Genomic DNA, 17,723 nt, shown 5'->3' with positions numbered 1-17,723 from the left:
AATGGCCACATCTGCTCGCATCCATTCTCTAGCTGTCATGTGTAATGTCTATTATACTTACCATTGTATTGTGAGGGAAAAACACACTGTGGGGAAATTGTGTTATTTCCCAGATAACGGAGTTTTGGCACTTGATCATATATTTTGTTTAAGGAAAAATGCAATCTTCATTTTGGTCTAAGCAACTTGTGAAGAAAAAATTGATGTAAGTCCATAAATTTAGAAATATGAAAGCTTTTGGAAACAAGTAATTGAAAGGAATATTGGGTGTTCATAAACAGAACTGTTAGATAGCTGAGGCTTCATCATAATAGTTGTGACTGATCGAAGGGTATTATGGGGAAATTAGGTAATGATGGTAATGTGATGGAAAAGACTGATAGTCCACATGAACTGAGAGATATTTTCACTCTTCATGTTTATGGGTCAGTAAGAATGATAAAAGAAATAATTGTAACAAGAATACCACCAGACAACTGAATTGGCACTGTATGGTTCGTATATCTTTGCCTTGGTACATATGTTCCCTCCACTGCTTTTAAATTTTACTGAAGCTTTTCCAAGTTATAGTCATGTCATTTTCATTGACCATATCATCTCAGACTTGCCTTTCAAGGGTAATGCAAAGGTCATTGAAATTTGGACTTCTAAAATCTGGTATTTTTCCTGATAGTCATATTGACCAACACTGCATGCTCTGTTGAAGGTGACTTCAAAAGTAATTTGTCAGTGACCACTCATACCAAACTTTTCTCCAATTTCAGCATTATTAACAATATTCTTTATTTGTAATTAGAACTAAATCTACAATAGTCTTATCATGAGTAAGTTTCTTAGTGAGTAATTTAGATAGAGTCCATGCCAGGAGCTTTTAGAAATGGATTTTCCACACTTTGATAATAACAATTTAAAATCTAATCGGATATAGTTGTGTTCATTAAAAATTTCTGCTATCTGGTTATAAAATCTTTTGTCTACCTCTGGTGTTTGTGTAGAGGCCTATGTTATTTACTTATTAAGTGTATGTTTAATTTCTTTATTAAGGAAGTCACCATTATTTGTGAGGCATATCTTTAATTTCTTCACAAAGGAAGTCAACATTATCATTAGCTACAACATTTTTCAATACAATATTAAAATGAGCTGTAAGGAAATGTGAGGAAATCTATATTTTTGATATGTAACCAAGATTCAGAAATTCCAATCATATTATATTTTCCTTTGAATGATGATGTCTCTAACTCGAATTTTTTTTTTAATATACTTCTAGCACTAACTGAAAGTATGAGACTGAGACCTATTTCGAAAGGTACTTCCAGAGGATGAAGGGTCTGCTTCACATGGGTAGCATTTTTGTTTCTACAGTGCACATGGACTCACTAAGAAGCCTATCATAGTGTGCAGCTCCTGCCCTCTAGTTCATTGGGGTTTAGTCCAACCTTCATAAACACATCAGACTGCATGTAGAGCAAGTATATGAATTGAACTTCCTCATAAAAAGAGGTCTTATTATCAGTTTGTGGTATAGTGATGTTTTGGTTTTTTTTTGCAGCAGTACTTGGATGTGCATTAGAATGCTTGGTTCATGTAACAGCATTAGCATGGCCTGGTGATGAATTGTCACATCAACTGATATCGGATTTGATAAAGTGAGTTTGGATAGTGTTTTAAGTAGAATGTTATTTAAAGTATTTGCACTTACAATGTTTTTATATTCAAATTATGCTAGTCTTATGAGAAAAACTGCAGAAGCTGGTGTCTGAATGAATAAAAGAAAGGTATTGAGGTTTAACAGAGAGAGAGAAGAGAGACGGTTTGAATTTAAGTTTGAATGCAGAGAACTTTGTGGAAGTGGGTTGTTTTAGGTGCTTGACAGTTGATATGGCTGTGGATAGAACTGTTGAGGGTGGAAAGAGAGGTCAGTGCCTCTGAGAGTGAAGATTGGTTTGAATTGATCTTATGATAGTCCTGATGCCACTGAATGGATACAAGTCAAATACCTCAAATACAAAGGTGTAGAAGATGGTGGATGTATTGGAAACTGGAGAACAGTAAGGAGTTAGCTTGTCTTTTGGCCAATATCAGAATAACTTTCAAGTGTAATGATAACAAGATATTTAGCAAGCTCATCACATCCCACAGAAGGCCAAAACTAGAATTATGTATGTCAAGTTTGGTTATCGCACCTAAAGAAGTACAAAGAGTACCTGAATTAATAGTTGTAGTTACAGGGATAGGCTAAAGGCCTTAAATTTCTCCATTTTGGGAGTGGGGAAAGTGAGGGGTGACCTGCTTACAACCTTTAAGTTATTAAAAGAGATCAAGGACATGGACAGTGAACAATTCAATAGATGCAGGGACAGAGCAGTCAGAGGACATTATATGAAAAGTAAGAAAAGATGTCAAAAATTATTTTATGGTATGATAGTAGAATGACTTAGGACATGGTTAGTGCAAACATCGCATATGGATTTAAGAAGTTGTTTGATAGCAGAGAATGTTCAAGGGGTGGGACCCCATGAGTGTAAAACTCCCTCCCTTTACAGTACAGCTAAGTAATTACCAATTTTAATTACAAGCAGACAGGGAGGAAAATGAGGCACTTGTAATTTTCAACTGAAAGTATTGTACACAAATGTTGATTGATTAGTAGCTCACAGTAAAAACTCCAATTTAAGGATGATGAGACAGTTAAAGAAAACCATAGTAAAGTTATTATCTATCAGGAGATGCATTTCAGGATTTTGTGTGTGAGAGGGACTTAGGAGTCAACATCATCCCTAACCTGTCATCTGAGTCCCATAATTGGAGCATAGTAAAATATAACTTGTCTTCTAACAAATATCATAATACCTTTTAATTATATGGGTATGGTAATATTTAAGAAGCTGTCTGTATCCTACATAGGAGCCAAAGCTTTGATATGATTATCAAGTTTGGTCACTGCACCTGAAGAAGCACAAAGAGTTGAATAGAATGATCAAGAACATGATAATGCAGATGGCATAAATTAAAGAAGTTATATAAGAGGTTATATGATAGTGAAGAATGTTCAAAGAATGGGGCCCCACAAGTGTAAAACTCCTTTCCTGTACAGTTCAAATTGATGATTACAGAAAAACAGGAAAAAATGAGACAATGGTAATGTTCGACTTAAAGCAATGTATACAGATGCTGATGGAGCTCCTATTTAAGGAGTAAAAGAATTTCTTAATTTGATTATTATTTAGCTGGAAATAAGCTTGAGAATTCAGTGTGTGAGAGGCACTCAGGAGTTAACATCATCCCTACCCTCTCACTTGAGTCCCATATTTGGAGAATAGCTATCAAGAAAAAACATAGAGTAGTATGTGAGTCTTAGCTGTGGATAGAAGTGTCTGGTTTTGGTACATTATACATGAATGTTACAGACTGCATGTATACAAATGAGGACATTGTTTTTTCATTTGTTTGTGAAGCTACCTTGCTAAAGTAGGAAAGGCAGTTAGGGTTGAAAAAAGTCTTTATTGTAATAAAACAATTTTGTAATAATGTGTTTCTACTTAAAAGTCTTTATTCATGAACAGGTTGACCAGCACATTTCACATTGGTCGAGGCAGAGCACACAACTCTTACATGGGACGGATGATAACTTTGTACTCTTCCCTTGCACTGGTACATTTACTCTCTCATCCTAGCATAGACTTGACCCAGGTAATTTGTTCTTTTACAAGTTTTTAGTATCTTTATTTTTTCACTAATGAAAAAAATGTTGTACTCTTTTGTGGGATAGAACAAATTCAAGCATCGTAGTGTATGGGGGTGGTGCTGTCTTTTGGCAAGACAGGGTTCATGAAGTGGTCAGAGGAAACCACAAATTGGTCTGCAGGACCTGACTGTGGATGAGGAGACTAGGGTTTGGTATACTATACATAACAACTTGCACCAATTTTTTTTTCTTTTCCTTTTTTTTTTTACAGCTTCAATCACAGACAAAGTCCACATCAAGACCAAGTCTTAATTGAAATATAATGAGGTTAATGTAAGTTTTATGAATTTTGGAGGGAGAGAAAAACCTATCTTTTAAAAGTGCCTGGTCATAGTTAATGGGAAAGACATTAGAGGGTAGAGAGTTCCAGAGCTTTGAGGTGTAGCAGAAAAATGATTATCAAAACAGCCCACCCTTGAGTTACCAACAGCCACACAGTAATCATGTAATGCAGCAGCTTTCTGAGTATCACCTGGTCTAGGTAGTAATACCTATAGAAGAAGGAAAGTGAACCAACATTTGGACAAGAAATAGAATCCCTCAACATCCTATACAAACACTTTATCTGCTCCACTTTAAACTATGCCTCACGCACCCAGTCTTCTACCATATCATAACCAAGTACAGTGACTACAAACAGTCAACATCTTCACAATGAAACAAAGATCCTCCCAATGCAGTCCCAATTCTTTATAACAGTGGTAGACCTCTCCCACTCTAACTACGTTGTAACTGACCTCCAGTCATTAAGTAGAAATGAAAAGCTTACCTCTCCTCACACTTCAGTGATCTCTACTCACAGGGCCTCCACTCGCAACTGATAGAACACAAACAAACCATACATACATTAGAATAACTTGGCAAACATTTAATAACCGACTTTCCAGCTGTCTTAAACTCCAACCCTCTGGACATCCACCCATCAGATACTTCAGTCCCCAGACAAACATGAGTCACACTGTCCCACTTATGCTCTGGACATCACCCATCACAATAACACTACAAACACCATTTTAACAAATCCGAAAACTTTTCTTGCCCAAAATGGAACATCCAGAAAGAAGACACTGAGCACTTACTCAATATTCTGTTCTTTCTGCACTTAGAAGCACACACATCACATTATATGACTTATGGTCCCGACCAGTGAATGTACCCAACTTCCTGAGTGCTGCAGGAGTCTCATAAGGATAGAAGGGACTCCTAGGATGGAAAGGGAAGGCATATATGCACAATTATCTCATGGATATGTATATTCACACTCTGTCTCTAGCTGTCATGTCTAATGCACCAATACCACAGCTCATGGATAAGTAATATAAATAATATATTTATTATTGTATATTTGATAGAGATACATTAAGTTACATGGCTGATTTTTCAGTAAATTTAAATGATGTACTGACTTTTTTTTTCAGGCTGTTAGAACATGGCCTGTTGGAGATGGCGTGTTGGACTGTTCATGGTTGGTCTCATTGTGGGTGTATCGTGACCACAGTATAATTAGTGCTGGGCTTAACATAGCAGCAACCTTAGCTACTCAAGCCAGTGGTCAAAGTCTCCTTCATGATAGTCTAACCCAAGTTTCAGGAGGAATATGGGGAGCCGCTCTAAGGTTTGTGTTTTATAGCTTAACAGTATTTAGATTTTTTTCCTTCCAGAAATTTGTGCTCTCTTTTGTTTTTAGTCAATTTTCAACCAGTGATGTAGGTAAAACAGTAATAACTTCACAGTTTTCTAGATTTCAAGGAGGATGTCTCATACACCTCCTTTAGTTGTATGGTTATTTCTCATTTGCCTGCTTTTGATTTTTCTGTGTAATATTTCATGTATTGACCACCATCAAATGGGCAAAACATGTCTCAGTCGTGGCCAACTTTGTTGAAAAGAAAGAAGAGTAAGAAAAAATAATAAAGAACTTAATCAAAGTACCTCAGGTACTTGTAGACCTGGCTGTTAATGTTAGAAGGATTGTAAGAAGAGGGAAAGATGAAGGAAGAAAGAGAATATCACAGCTTCACCTTTATAGTTAAAGGGGAGAAGTTTCACAACTGTCAGTCCTCATATGGCTCCACACAGAAACTTTGGGAAGCAACAGCCAGTAGTGTCATGGATCTAAGCCCAGTGGTAGGAACACATGCTTATATCCTGCTAGAATTTTGGCTGAAATAATACCTGTAGAATGGAGCGGGCAGTAGCATCACAGGAGACATAGAGGTAGGTTGAGGGAGAGGTAATGGGTGAGGAGTTATTGAGATGGACAGCTTTTGATTCCACTTTAGTTAATTTAGTTAATAGTGTGGTGTAGGAAGAACTATCCCAAATGTGTGAACAGTATTCCAAACTAGGGTAAGTAAAACCTCTCTCAGTGTGAAATAGCAGCTCAAAAGAAAAACAGTGATATTGACTATGTAGGGTTTCCTAGATACAGTGGAGGATATGGTTGTTCCCAACATGTTTATTTGATTACAGGGTTGCATTGTGCTGCTTTCAAACTTAACATAGGGGACAAGTGACACCTGGAAAGAGGGTTAATGATGTCTGTGTAGTGAACCAACACATCAGTGGTTGTCATGTTGAACTCCTCTAACTCTGGTAGCTGTCTCTTCTTTCTGCCTCACCCACATGTGGATTATTGGCATGTTGTCCACAAACATACAATCTCTCCTTGTCCTACAGAATACTTGACAACACTTAAGTCACACAGCCTTTTGGCAAAATGTTAGGAGCAATAGACAGTAGTAGTAGGTACGAGCATTTAGACAGGAGCTTTAGGTAGTAACCTTAGGTAGAAGTAGTTGGTAGGAACATTAAGCAGAAGCATTAGGTAGAAGCAGTCAGTTGGAACATTAGGTAGGAGCCTCTGCAAACATTGCACTAGACTTGCCCTCTTCAGTGGCCTGTTTAGGATGAGGCATGAAGGCTAAGAAGCAGCACAGTTCACTGGCTATGGAGACACTATTGTTGTGCCCTTGAGGGAGTTTCATAAGGGAATAGGCATCAGAGATATAGACAGATAGATATTAATACAGACTAAGACATGCCACTGTACAAAGGCAAAGGGGATAAGAGTGAGTGCTCAAATTACAGAGGTATAAGTTTGTTGAGTATTCCTGGTAAACTATATGGGAGGGTATTGATTGAGAGGGTGAAGGCATGTACAGAGCATCAGATTGGGGAAGAGCAGTGCGGTTTCAGAAGTGGTAGAGGATGTGTGGATCAGGTGTTTGCTTTGAAGAATGTATGTGAGAAATACTTAGAAAAGCAAATGGATTTGTATGTAGCATTTATGGATCTGGAGAAGGCATATGATAGAGTTGATAGAGATGCTCTGTGGAAGGTATTAAGAATATATGGTGTGGGAGGCAAGTGGTTAGAAGCAGTGAAAAGTTTTTATCGAGGATGTAAGGCATGTGTACGTGTAGGAAGAGAGGAAAGTGATTGGTTCTCAGTGAATGTAGGTTTGCGGCAGGGGTGTGTGATGTCTCCATGGTTGTTTAATTTGTTTATGGATGGGGTTGTTAGGGAGGTAAATGCAAGAGTCCTGGAAAGAGGGGCAAGTATGAAGTCTGTTGGGGATGAGAGAGCTTGGGAAGTGAGTCAGTTGTTGTTCGCTGATGATACAGCGCTGGTGGCTGATTCATGTGAGAAACTGCAGAAGCTGGTGACTGAGTTTGGTAAAGTGTGTGGAAGAAGAAAGTTAAGAGTAAATGTGAATAAGAGCAAGGTTATTAGGTACAGTAGGGTTGAGGGTCAAGTCAATTGGGAGGTGAGTTTGAATGGAGAAAAACTGGAGGAAGTGAAGTGTTTTAGATATCTGGGAGTGGATCTGTCAGCGGATGGAACCATGGAAGCGGAAGTGGATCATAGGGTGGGGGAGGGGGCGAAAATTTTGGGAGCCTTGAAAAATGTGTGGAAGTCGAGAACATTATCTCGGAAAGCAAAAATGGGTATGTTTGAAGGAATAGTGGTTCCAACAATGTTGTATGGTTGCGAGGCGTGGGCTATGGATAGAGTTGTGCGCAGGAGGATGGATGTGCTGGAAATGAGATGTTTGAGGACAATGTGTGGTGTGAGGTGGTTTGATCGAGTAAGTAACGTAAGGGTAAGAGAGATGTGTGGAAATAAAAAGAGCGTGGTTGAGAGAGCAGAAGAGGGTGTTTTGAAATGGTTTGGGCACATGGAGAGAATGAGTGAGGAAAGATTGACCAAGAGGATATATGTGTCGGAGGTGGAGGGAACGAGGAGAAGAGGGAGACCAAATTGGAGGTGGAAAGATGGAGTGAAAAAGATTTTGTGTGATCGGGGCCTGAACATGCAGGAGGGTGAAAGGAGGGCAAGGAATAGAGTGAATTGGAGCGATGTGGTATACAGGGGTTGACGTGCTGTCAGTGGATTGAATCAAGGCATGTGAAGCGTCTGGGGTAAACCATGGAAAGCTGTGTAGGTATGTATATTTGCGTGTGTGGACGTGTGTATGTACGTGTGTATGGGGGTTGGGCCATTTCTTTCGTCTGTTTCCTCGCGCTACCTCGCAAACGCGGGAGACAGCGACAAAGTATAAAAAAAAAAAAAAAAAAAAAAAAAAAAAAAAAAAAGACATGCCACATGAGTGAGGCATGGTATGTGGTAACAACACACATGGAGCTTACTGTACAAGGAGAGAAGGTAGACCACAGAAGAGATGGATACATGGCAAGAGAACCAAGTAGGGAAAGGGATATTTCAAATGAGGGTGCCTGTAGAGTGAATGGGGACCAAATGCAGTCATTATCAGTGATTCCCACTGCTTATTGCTTGCCATAACAAATTAATCTCAGACTGATATTCATGATGATTAAATGTAAGGGTGGTAAGACCAGAGACTTTTCCATTGGATGAATCAACGTGAAAAGCACAATGAAAGAGTAAAAAGAGCACATGTATGTATGGAAGTTCATGTTTCACTTTACCTGAATGGGCTTGTGTTAAGAAATGTCTACAGTATACCTGTATTCAGAGCAGATTTAACTATGATGGTAGATAATGTATATCATTCTGAAATTGAATTGTTATGGCAAGCAGTAACAGTGGCAGTTACTAACAATGAACATGAAATAATCAGCTTAGTTAATGAAAAAAGTGTGCTTTAATGAAAAAGAAATATAATGGTCTGTTAGATCAGTTAATCAAATTTTTTTCAGTAGCACTGGGAATACACCATTTTTATGTCCTGCCTATCCACATACTGTATGCAGAACATTGTGTTGTCAGCTGTGCATCTGTCTGTCTGTCTATATGTAAAAACCTTCCTGCTTGCATCATGACTCAAGAACAACACATGACATGAACCTCATTCATCTGCTCTTGATGCTACTTCACTCACACAGGAAACAGCAAAATTGTATGAAAGAAAAAAGAAAATAACACGGGTGATAAATAATGGAACGTCAAACTCATATATTTATTAGGCCAGTCCCTAACTTAAACATATAAAAATTTGAGCTTCCCATCATTCATCATTCCAGATTTACAGCACATACAAAATAAAAACAGCTGTAGAGTGGATGTGTGCAGATGAGGCCATTTTTTGCATGTTCCAAACACTATCTCACTAAGGCAGGAGAGACAGTTAGGCTGAAAAAAAGTGTACAGGTATTCAGCATAGATTTGTATTGCAGCATACAATCTTCTGTAAATTGGTGAACTCATTAGCTTCCTTATATGGAACTCATGATGGAACATTAGGCAGTGCAAGTGACTCTGTTTTAATATCAAGATTTACACAGCTTTAGGCAGGTATACTGTTGCTTTCACAATCCACTATGTTTTATTGTTTTTTTATTAGCTTACAGAGCTTCCAATGAATGGTTTGAAAAAGTGATAACAAGAATCTTAATTTTCATTGTTAGGAAAATATGAATAAGACTTCTTACTGAAATCTTGAATGTTATGAAAAAACAGGTTCTGCTAGATATCCTCCGATCCAGAAACCTTGCCAATTTTTTATTTTATATATTCTTCATAACTTATATGAAGGGAACCACACAGCAGATTAAGTAGATTATGATTTAGCCCAGTTGATGTCTTTTTGCAATATTTAAGTTTATGAAAGTTTTTAACATTACATCTGCAATTATTTACTGTACTTACCAGAATATCTGATCCCAAGTAGTCTAAGATGTCAGTAGATGTTTGAATATGAAATACTGGGTGTGGCCTGATCCTAAGTAGTCTAAGATGTCAATACATGATTATATATGAAGTGCTGGGTTTGGCATTTATCTGAGTTGGGGTTGAAAGTGAATAGTTGTGTGTGTCATTTTGCTTTGATGAGGTTAGTTCCTCAAAAGTTTGAGGTTTGTGTATTATTTCCCAAATGTAATTTGATTATCATTGTCTCCATACCCTTGGGCAAAAGAGTATTTCTTGAAATTTCTGAATTATGTTAAATATAGAACATTTGTCAACTCTTAAACATGTGGAGTCGTGGGCTCATGAAAACTTTGTCTATGGGGAATACTAATGATAGATAATCAGGAAAAGACACATCAGGTATATTAAGTAATAAAGATAACAAAATATCACTTTTTTTTATGAATGTTCTTTAGTTTAAGAATGTGTGGTACCCCACTTCACAAAGTAGTTACCTTCTCTTTGCAGTAGAAGAGGTATCAAATAATGTCTCCTTTTCACAGTTACTTGCTGTCATCTGATCAGAGCTGCTTAGTTCGCACATCTGCTGCAAAAGTGTTGATCAAGTTAACAAGAAATGGACCAACATCAAGGAACCCCTGGATTTCTCCTGTTGTTGCAGATTCTCTTACTGGAGTAAGAATGATAAAGAATATACAAAAAAATTTCTTTCAACCCTAATTGTTTGCCTTAAAAGAATGAATTAAATAGAGTTTGTACCAAGTTGATTTTTTCTTGTGTATTTTTTGTTTTTCTCTTAAAAAACATTTCATATATCTGCAATCTTAAGCAGTAAAGGTACGCATGACTGTTAGGGTATCATAATATATTGAGACTTATGTATCAAGTGATATTACAAGAAGAGATGCAAGTGAGTTCGTTGCAATTTCTTGATGGCAGTCTAGTAGCATGCTTTAGTGACAAATTGCAGAAGGTGGAGTGTATGTTTGGGAGAGTTTGTGAAAGGAGAAAGTTAAGAGTTAAATGTAAATAAAAGTAAGGTTGTTAAGTTTAGCAAGGGAGTGAGTGATTGGAATGTGAGTTTGAATGGTTAGAACCGAAAGGAATTTAAGTATTTTAGATACCTTACACACCTGAGTTGCACTGAGGATCAAGTGGAAAGAGAGGTGAAAGCAGTTATGTTTATGGTACAGTAGCCCCAATGGTGTTGGAAGCTTGTAAGGCATGGGCCATAGATGGAAAAGTTCAGAAGAGGGTGAACATGTTGGTAGAATGTTTAAGGACAATAGGGGGTGTGAGGAGAGTTGATCAAATAAGAAATTATAGGGTACGAGAGGGGCGTGGAAGTAAAAAAAGTATATAAGAGAAAGCTATAGGTATGTTAAAATGGTCTGAGCACAATGGAAAGAATGAATGAGGAAAGGATGATAGAGTGTATACATGTTGGAATTGGAGGGAACAAGGAAAAGGGAAAAACCAGAGGGGATGGGAGGATACAGTGAAAGGAGCTTTGTGTGTTTGGAGTATGAACATGCAGGAGGGTGTGAGGCATGCAAAAGATAAAGTGAACTGGAGCAATGGGTTAGATAAGGAATGACATACTAGCAATGGGAATATGAAGTGGTTGGGTGAAACCAGGGAAAGGTCTGTGGGGTCTAGTTCTGGATGGAGTCTCTGGTTTCAGGGCATTTTATGTGACAGTGAATGGATGTGAGCAAATTAGGTCTTATCCTGGCACTACTTCATTAATGTGGGAAACAGTGAACATGCATGAAGAAAAAAAGCCTCACTTGGACTCCTTCTGTGTTCCTTCTTTTGGAAAAGTAAATTGGAAAGGAGGATTTCTAGCCTCCCACTCCCACTCCTTTTAGTGTATATATGTGTATGTATATGTTGATATGTATGTACATGTATATGTACATATATGGGCATTGATATTTGTATATGAGTGGATGGGTCATTCTTCATCTGTTTTCTGGCGCCACTTCGCTGAGCGGGAAACAGCCATCAAGTATTTTGAAGGTTTTTGAATGTGTTTGATGACAGAGTGGCAGATATAGGGTATTTTGGTCAGGGTGGTGTGTGAAGTGAGAGGATCAGGGAGAATGGTTTGGTTAAGAGAGAAGAGGTAGTGAAAGCTTTGTGGAAGATGAAATCCAGCAAGGCAGTGGGACTGAATGGTATTGCAGTAGAATTTATGAAGAAAGGGGGTGACTGCATTGTTGATTGATTGGTAAGGATATTCACTGTACTTTTGGCTCATGGTGAAGTGCCTGAGGATTGGCAGAATGCATGCATAGTGCCATTTTGCAAAGGAAAAGGGGATAAAGGTGAGTGTTCAAGATACAGTGGCATAAGTTTGTTGAGTACTCAATTCATGGTAAATTATATGGGAGGGTGTTGATTAAGAGGTTGAAGCCATGTACAGAGCATCAAACTGGGGGAGAGCAGTGTGGTTTCAGAAGTGGTAGTGGATGTGTGGATCAGGTGTTTGCTTTGAAGAATGTGTGTGAGAAATACTTAGAGAAAAGATGGATTTATGTGTAGCATGTATGGATCTGGAGAAGGCATATGATAGGGTTGATAGAGATGCTTTGTGGAAGGTCTTAAGAGTAATTGGTGGGGCAGATAAGTTGATAGAAGCAGTGAAAAGTTTTTAACAAGGATGTGAGGCATGTGCATGAGTTGGAAGAGAGGATAGTGATCGGTTCCCAGTGAAGGTTGGTCTGTGGCAGGGCTGTGTGATGCCCCCATGGTTGTTTAATTTGTTTATGGATGGGGTGGTTTGGAAGGTAAATGCAAGAGTTTTGGAGAGGGGCGAGTATGCAGTCTGTTGGGGATGAGAGGGCCTGGGAAGTGAGTCAGTTGTTGTTTGCTGATGATACAGCTCAAGTGGCTGATTCAAGTGAGAAACTGTGGAAGTTGGTGACCGAGTTTGGGAAAATGTGTGAAAGGAGGAAGTTGAGAGTAAATGTGAATAAGAGCAAGGTTATTAGGTTCAATAGGGTTGAGGGACAAGTTAATTAGGATGTAAGTTTGAATGGAGAAAAATTGGAGGAAGTGAAGTGTTTTAGATATCTGGGAGTGGACTTAGCAGCAAATGAAACCATGGAAGCAGAAATGAGTCAGGGTGGGGAAGGGGATGAAGGTTCTGGGAGTGATGAAGAATGTGTGGAAGGAGAGAATGTTATCTCTGAAAGCAAAAATGGGTATGTTTGAAGGAATAGTAGTTCCAATAATGTTATATGGTTGCGAGGCATGGGCTTTAGATAGGGTTGTGCAGAGGAGGGTGGATGTGTTGGAAATAAAATTTTTGAGGACAATATGTGGTGTGAGGTGGTTTGATTGAGTAAGCAATGAAAGGGTGAGAGAGATGTTAGGTAATAAAAAGTGTGGTTAAGAGAGCAGAAGAGGGTGTGTTGAAATGGTTTGGACATATGGAAAGAATGAGTGAGGAAAGATTGACTAAGAGGATATATGTGTCAGAGGTGAAGGGAACAAGGAGAGGTGGGAGACCAAATTGGAGGTGGAAGGATGGAGCGAAAAAGATTTTGAGCAATCAGGGCCTGAACATACAAGAGGGTGAAAGGCATGCAATTAATAGAGTGTTTTGGAATGATTTGGTATACCAGGGTCAATGTGCTCTCAGTATATGGTATTGGTATTAAAATTTTTCTTTTTCTGTTTCAGGAATCAGTGGAAGGCTTACCAGCATTAATGGTTTTGCTTCAGCACTGCAACTTTTATAGTGTATTGTGTTCAGTTTTGGCCAGGCTGTGTGTATCTCAGGAGCATCTAACAGTAGAAACACAACCCATAAATCAGGGGGAGTTGTATCTTTCTGTAAGCCAACTTAGTTCTTTTTATACATCAGCAAATGATATCCCCAATACTGTAGGAGGGCAGAAGGATATAAAATCTCATGGATCAACATCACCTACAGTTTCAGTCCAGCTGTATGAGACTGTGTTGAGACTCCTTGTTAATATTTTGCTCTTAAAACCCTCAGAAGTTATTTTACAGTTGTTTTCACATGATATTATAACTTTAATAGTTAAACAACTTCAAATCATTATTTCTCATATAAATACTTCAGAGATTCATGTACAAGCAACGGAAGCAGCTTTGGTTCTTATTGGTGCTGTATTGAAGTTTGATGGTGAAAAAGCACCACTTCTTGCTCGTGACACAAGTCTTATACATCTCACTTTAGTGGTGTTATGCTCAGCTTCAGAAAGGACAAATATCAGTGTTGCAAGTCTTGAGGTGTTAAATGCCTTGGTGTGTGGAGGGGGTTGGGGAGCAGCACAAGTTGTGCAGTGGATTGCTGTCTCTCCTTCACTAACCCTTCGTCCCATACTGGATGGCCTGCACTCTTCAGCCTCACATGACCTTCAAGTTGCTGTAGTAAGTTTTCTTACTAATGTCTTACAGTCTGTCTTTCAAAGTGAAATTTCATCACAAGAAGATCTTCCAAGAACTATATCTGGGGCTTTAGATGTACCTGTTCCTTTATTAAATGACCAGAATATATGTCCTGGTTGGGAACTTTCTCGTCACCTTATTCAGTTGATTTGTTCTTTACCTGACTTACAGGAAATGGGGAAACAAGCTTTAGAAAAGCAAAAGACCAAAGACTTAGTCATGGAACAACAGCATCTTTTCCTTTTCTTAAATTGCTTTAAATTGTTGCTTTTAGTATCAGAGAGTGCCAAAGAAGCTGCTCATCATTTACAACACTTCTTACTTCCTGTTCTCACAAAGCCACTCAGTGACCTTCAGGAGAAGCTTCGTACCATCAATATTCATATCACAAGTCATTTGTTAAAAAATAAAGAAATTCAAGATGATGTTCAAACAGTTATACAAAACTTGGGGGTGGCAACAAACTGGGTTCATGGCAGAGGACGTTGGGTGGAGATTGTAGGTAAATCAATAGTGCCATTACTTCACCCACTATGGGTACCTGCACTTAATACACCATCTCTCTTAGAAGCTATTTTGAGATTCATATTAACTGCATCAGCCCATCATCAAGTTTGTTTAATTTTGACCCGTACAAGTGGATTGCCTGGGGTTTTGCTTAGTACATCACGCTCTAAAAGGCCTCTCCTTGCACTTATAACTACATTAGTCTGTCAGCAGCTGGTAAAATTACTCACATGTAATAGAAATTTCAATGTGTCCTTTAAGGATATTTCTAGAGATAGTATTCTCTCAGGAATTTCAATTTTGATAAACTGTGCAAGATTACAAGTGTGTGCCTCTGTTATGAATAAACTTGACCTCATCAGTTATTTAATGAAGTGGCTCGCCTGCAAAATTGCATTCAAAGAGGGTATGATAATCACAACAAGCATTTTGAAGCTTCTTATTTTTCTTACTACCTACCATGAATCACGGATAGCTATTTGCAGGTCAAATGGTTGGATTAGTATCATTTATGACCTTGTAGCAGAAGGTAGCTTACAGAAAGATGCTCTTAGAATAATGGGTAATATGTCCCTGAACCACCATTCAGTTCAGTCAGTATTAGCGTCTGATGATTTTATTAAAACTTTAATTAATATTGTTGGAAAAAGTGGGGATGAACAGTCAACAGAGCTGGCTTTGGTTAATCTTTGGGCTTTGATAGCAAATAATCAGAGAGGACAAGCAATTATTAAACAACACCCATTTCAGCCATTATTGAAAAATATAATTGAAACGCAAGGTGGTAAAGCAGCAAGTATATCTCAGAAAATTCTTGATATGATTAGATAATTTGTAGATTTTTTTTGATGTGTCCATCATAGTGAAATTAAGACGTCACTTTTCAGGTGTTAGGCATACTTTATTACCACACCTCTCTCTTACCCTTTAATTACTCAATCAAACCTCCTTGCACTACATATTGTCATAAAACATTTCATTTCCAACACCTCCACCCTCCTCCACACATTCTTATCTATTGTCCATGCCTTGCATCCATAAAGCATCATTGGGACTCGTATACCTTCAAACATACCCATTTTTGCCCTCCTAGATAACAATCTCTCTTTCCACACATTCCACACTACTCCAAGAACCTTTGTCCCCTTACCCAATATGTATAATCTTTCAGTTTTCCTCAAATCTGTCTCATTAACGTGGGAAGCAGTAGACTCGTATGAAAAAACATTATGTATATTTATTTATATTTATTATACTACTTGATCACTGTTTCCCATGTCAGCAAGGAAGTGCCAAGAAATAGAGGAAGAACAGCCCATCCGCTCATATACACATATATACATATAAACACCCATACATGTACATATAAATACATATATGTATACAAATCAACATACGTACATACATACATACACATACATACATATTCATATATACACTTGTACATATTCATACTTTCTTGCCCTCATTCATTCCTGGCAACACCCTGCCCCACAGGAAACAGCATTGCTACCCTTCTCTGCACATCCTTATTTGTAGTCCATGTCTCGCATCCATAAAGCATCACTGGGAGTTATGTACCTTCAAGCATACCCATTTTGCTCTCAGAGATAACGTTCTCTCCTTCCACGCATTCTTCGTTGCTCCTAGAACCTTCGCTCCCTCCCCCACCCTGTGACTCACTTCCACTTCCATGGTTCCATTTGCTGCAAAGTCCACTCCCAGATATCTAAAACACTTTGCTTCCTCCAATTTTTCTCCATTCAAACTTACATCCCAGATAACTTGTCAACCCTACTGAACCTAATAACCTTGCTCATATTCACATTTAATCTCAACTGTTTCCTTTCTCATATTCACATTTAATCTCAGCTTTTTCCTTTCTCACACTTTTCCATACTCAGTCACCAACATCTGCAGTTTCATACTGGAATCAGCTACCAGAGCTGAATCATTGACAAACAACTGACTCATTCCCAGGACCTCTCATCCCCCACAGACTGCATACTCACCCCTCTCTCCAAAATTCTTGCATTTACTTCCCAAACCACCTCATCCATAAGCAAATTAAACAACACCCCTGCTGCAGTGCATCCCTCATAATCCTACATTGTGAGGGTTTCTTGGATGCTGTCCTTCCACATTCTCCATTGGTATTTAGCATTCTTGCTTTATGGCCCATCCACCTGAATAATATTTAGTTTAATAATGTTGTAATTGGTATAATGTGTTGTTCCCTTATACTATCCTATCATTCCGATAGTTTGCATTTTGACTAATATTGATATTATAGTTTAATTCGTTCTTTTGCTACTATATTCTTTTTATATATATTTTTTAGCATTACCCTTGGTTCAATACCATATGGCAAAATTATCATCAGAACAGCATCAAGAAATCATGCTTCCTGGTAAGAAGAGGAAGTCAGCTTGCTTTGGAACTTTGCTATTCACTCTTTGGATTCTTTTTTATCACTGATCTTGAATTGCAAAGACTTGGATCATTTAAGTTGATAGGTAATATTTTTTTCCAGTTCATATATCAGCATTCTCACCTCTTCCACTTATGACCAGTATTTTTATCATACTTTTATTACCAAACTCTTCCAAAGGTTCTTTCCTATCTTGGCAGTGATTCCTGTATTGTTTATTGCTGATTGTTGTTAAGAGTAGGAAAAGATATTATACCAGATGCCATGGTTGAAGGTTCTAAATAGTTATTTTGATAGAACAACCCTTGTATATATATTTCTTTTTACAGAATCTAGTCATTCGTATTTTACAAATATAATTGGTGATAAGACATTACCTTGTTTTATTCCATTATCAGTGTAAAAGAATTATCGTGTTGGCTTTATGGAAAGTCACTTTCTTTGATGTTAGATAATCAGAGTGCTGTCTCATAGAAC

General features: G+C 38.0%; 1 protein-coding gene across 5 annotated transcripts in view; it reads left to right on the top strand.

Annotated features, from left to right (window-relative positions):
- LOC139746235 (rotatin-like) overlaps positions 1–17,619 on the top strand; it is a 58,125-nt gene extending 40,506 nt beyond the window's left edge. For all 5 annotated transcript variants that reach the window (XM_071657229.1, XM_071657226.1, XM_071657228.1 and 2 more), the window contains 5 exons: positions 1,553–1,649; positions 3,567–3,693; positions 5,167–5,363; positions 10,426–10,558; positions 13,574–17,619. In XM_071657229.1, coding sequence (XP_071513330.1) covers positions 1,553–1,649; positions 3,567–3,693; positions 5,167–5,363; positions 10,426–10,558; positions 13,574–15,646 — 2,627 coding nt within the window. In that variant the 3' untranslated portion in view covers positions 15,647–17,619. The remainder of the gene's footprint in view (positions 1–1,552; positions 1,650–3,566; positions 3,694–5,166; positions 5,364–10,425; positions 10,559–13,573) is intronic.
- Positions 17,620–17,723: the final 104 nt, after the last annotated feature.

This window comes from Panulirus ornatus, chromosome 64 (genome assembly GCF_036320965.1).
Source record: "Panulirus ornatus isolate Po-2019 chromosome 64, ASM3632096v1, whole genome shotgun sequence".
NCBI classification, from domain to species: Eukaryota; Metazoa; Arthropoda; class Malacostraca; order Decapoda; family Palinuridae; genus Panulirus; species Panulirus ornatus.
Note: the sequence above shows the minus strand (reverse complement) of the source record. Positions and strands in the feature narration are given on the sequence as shown.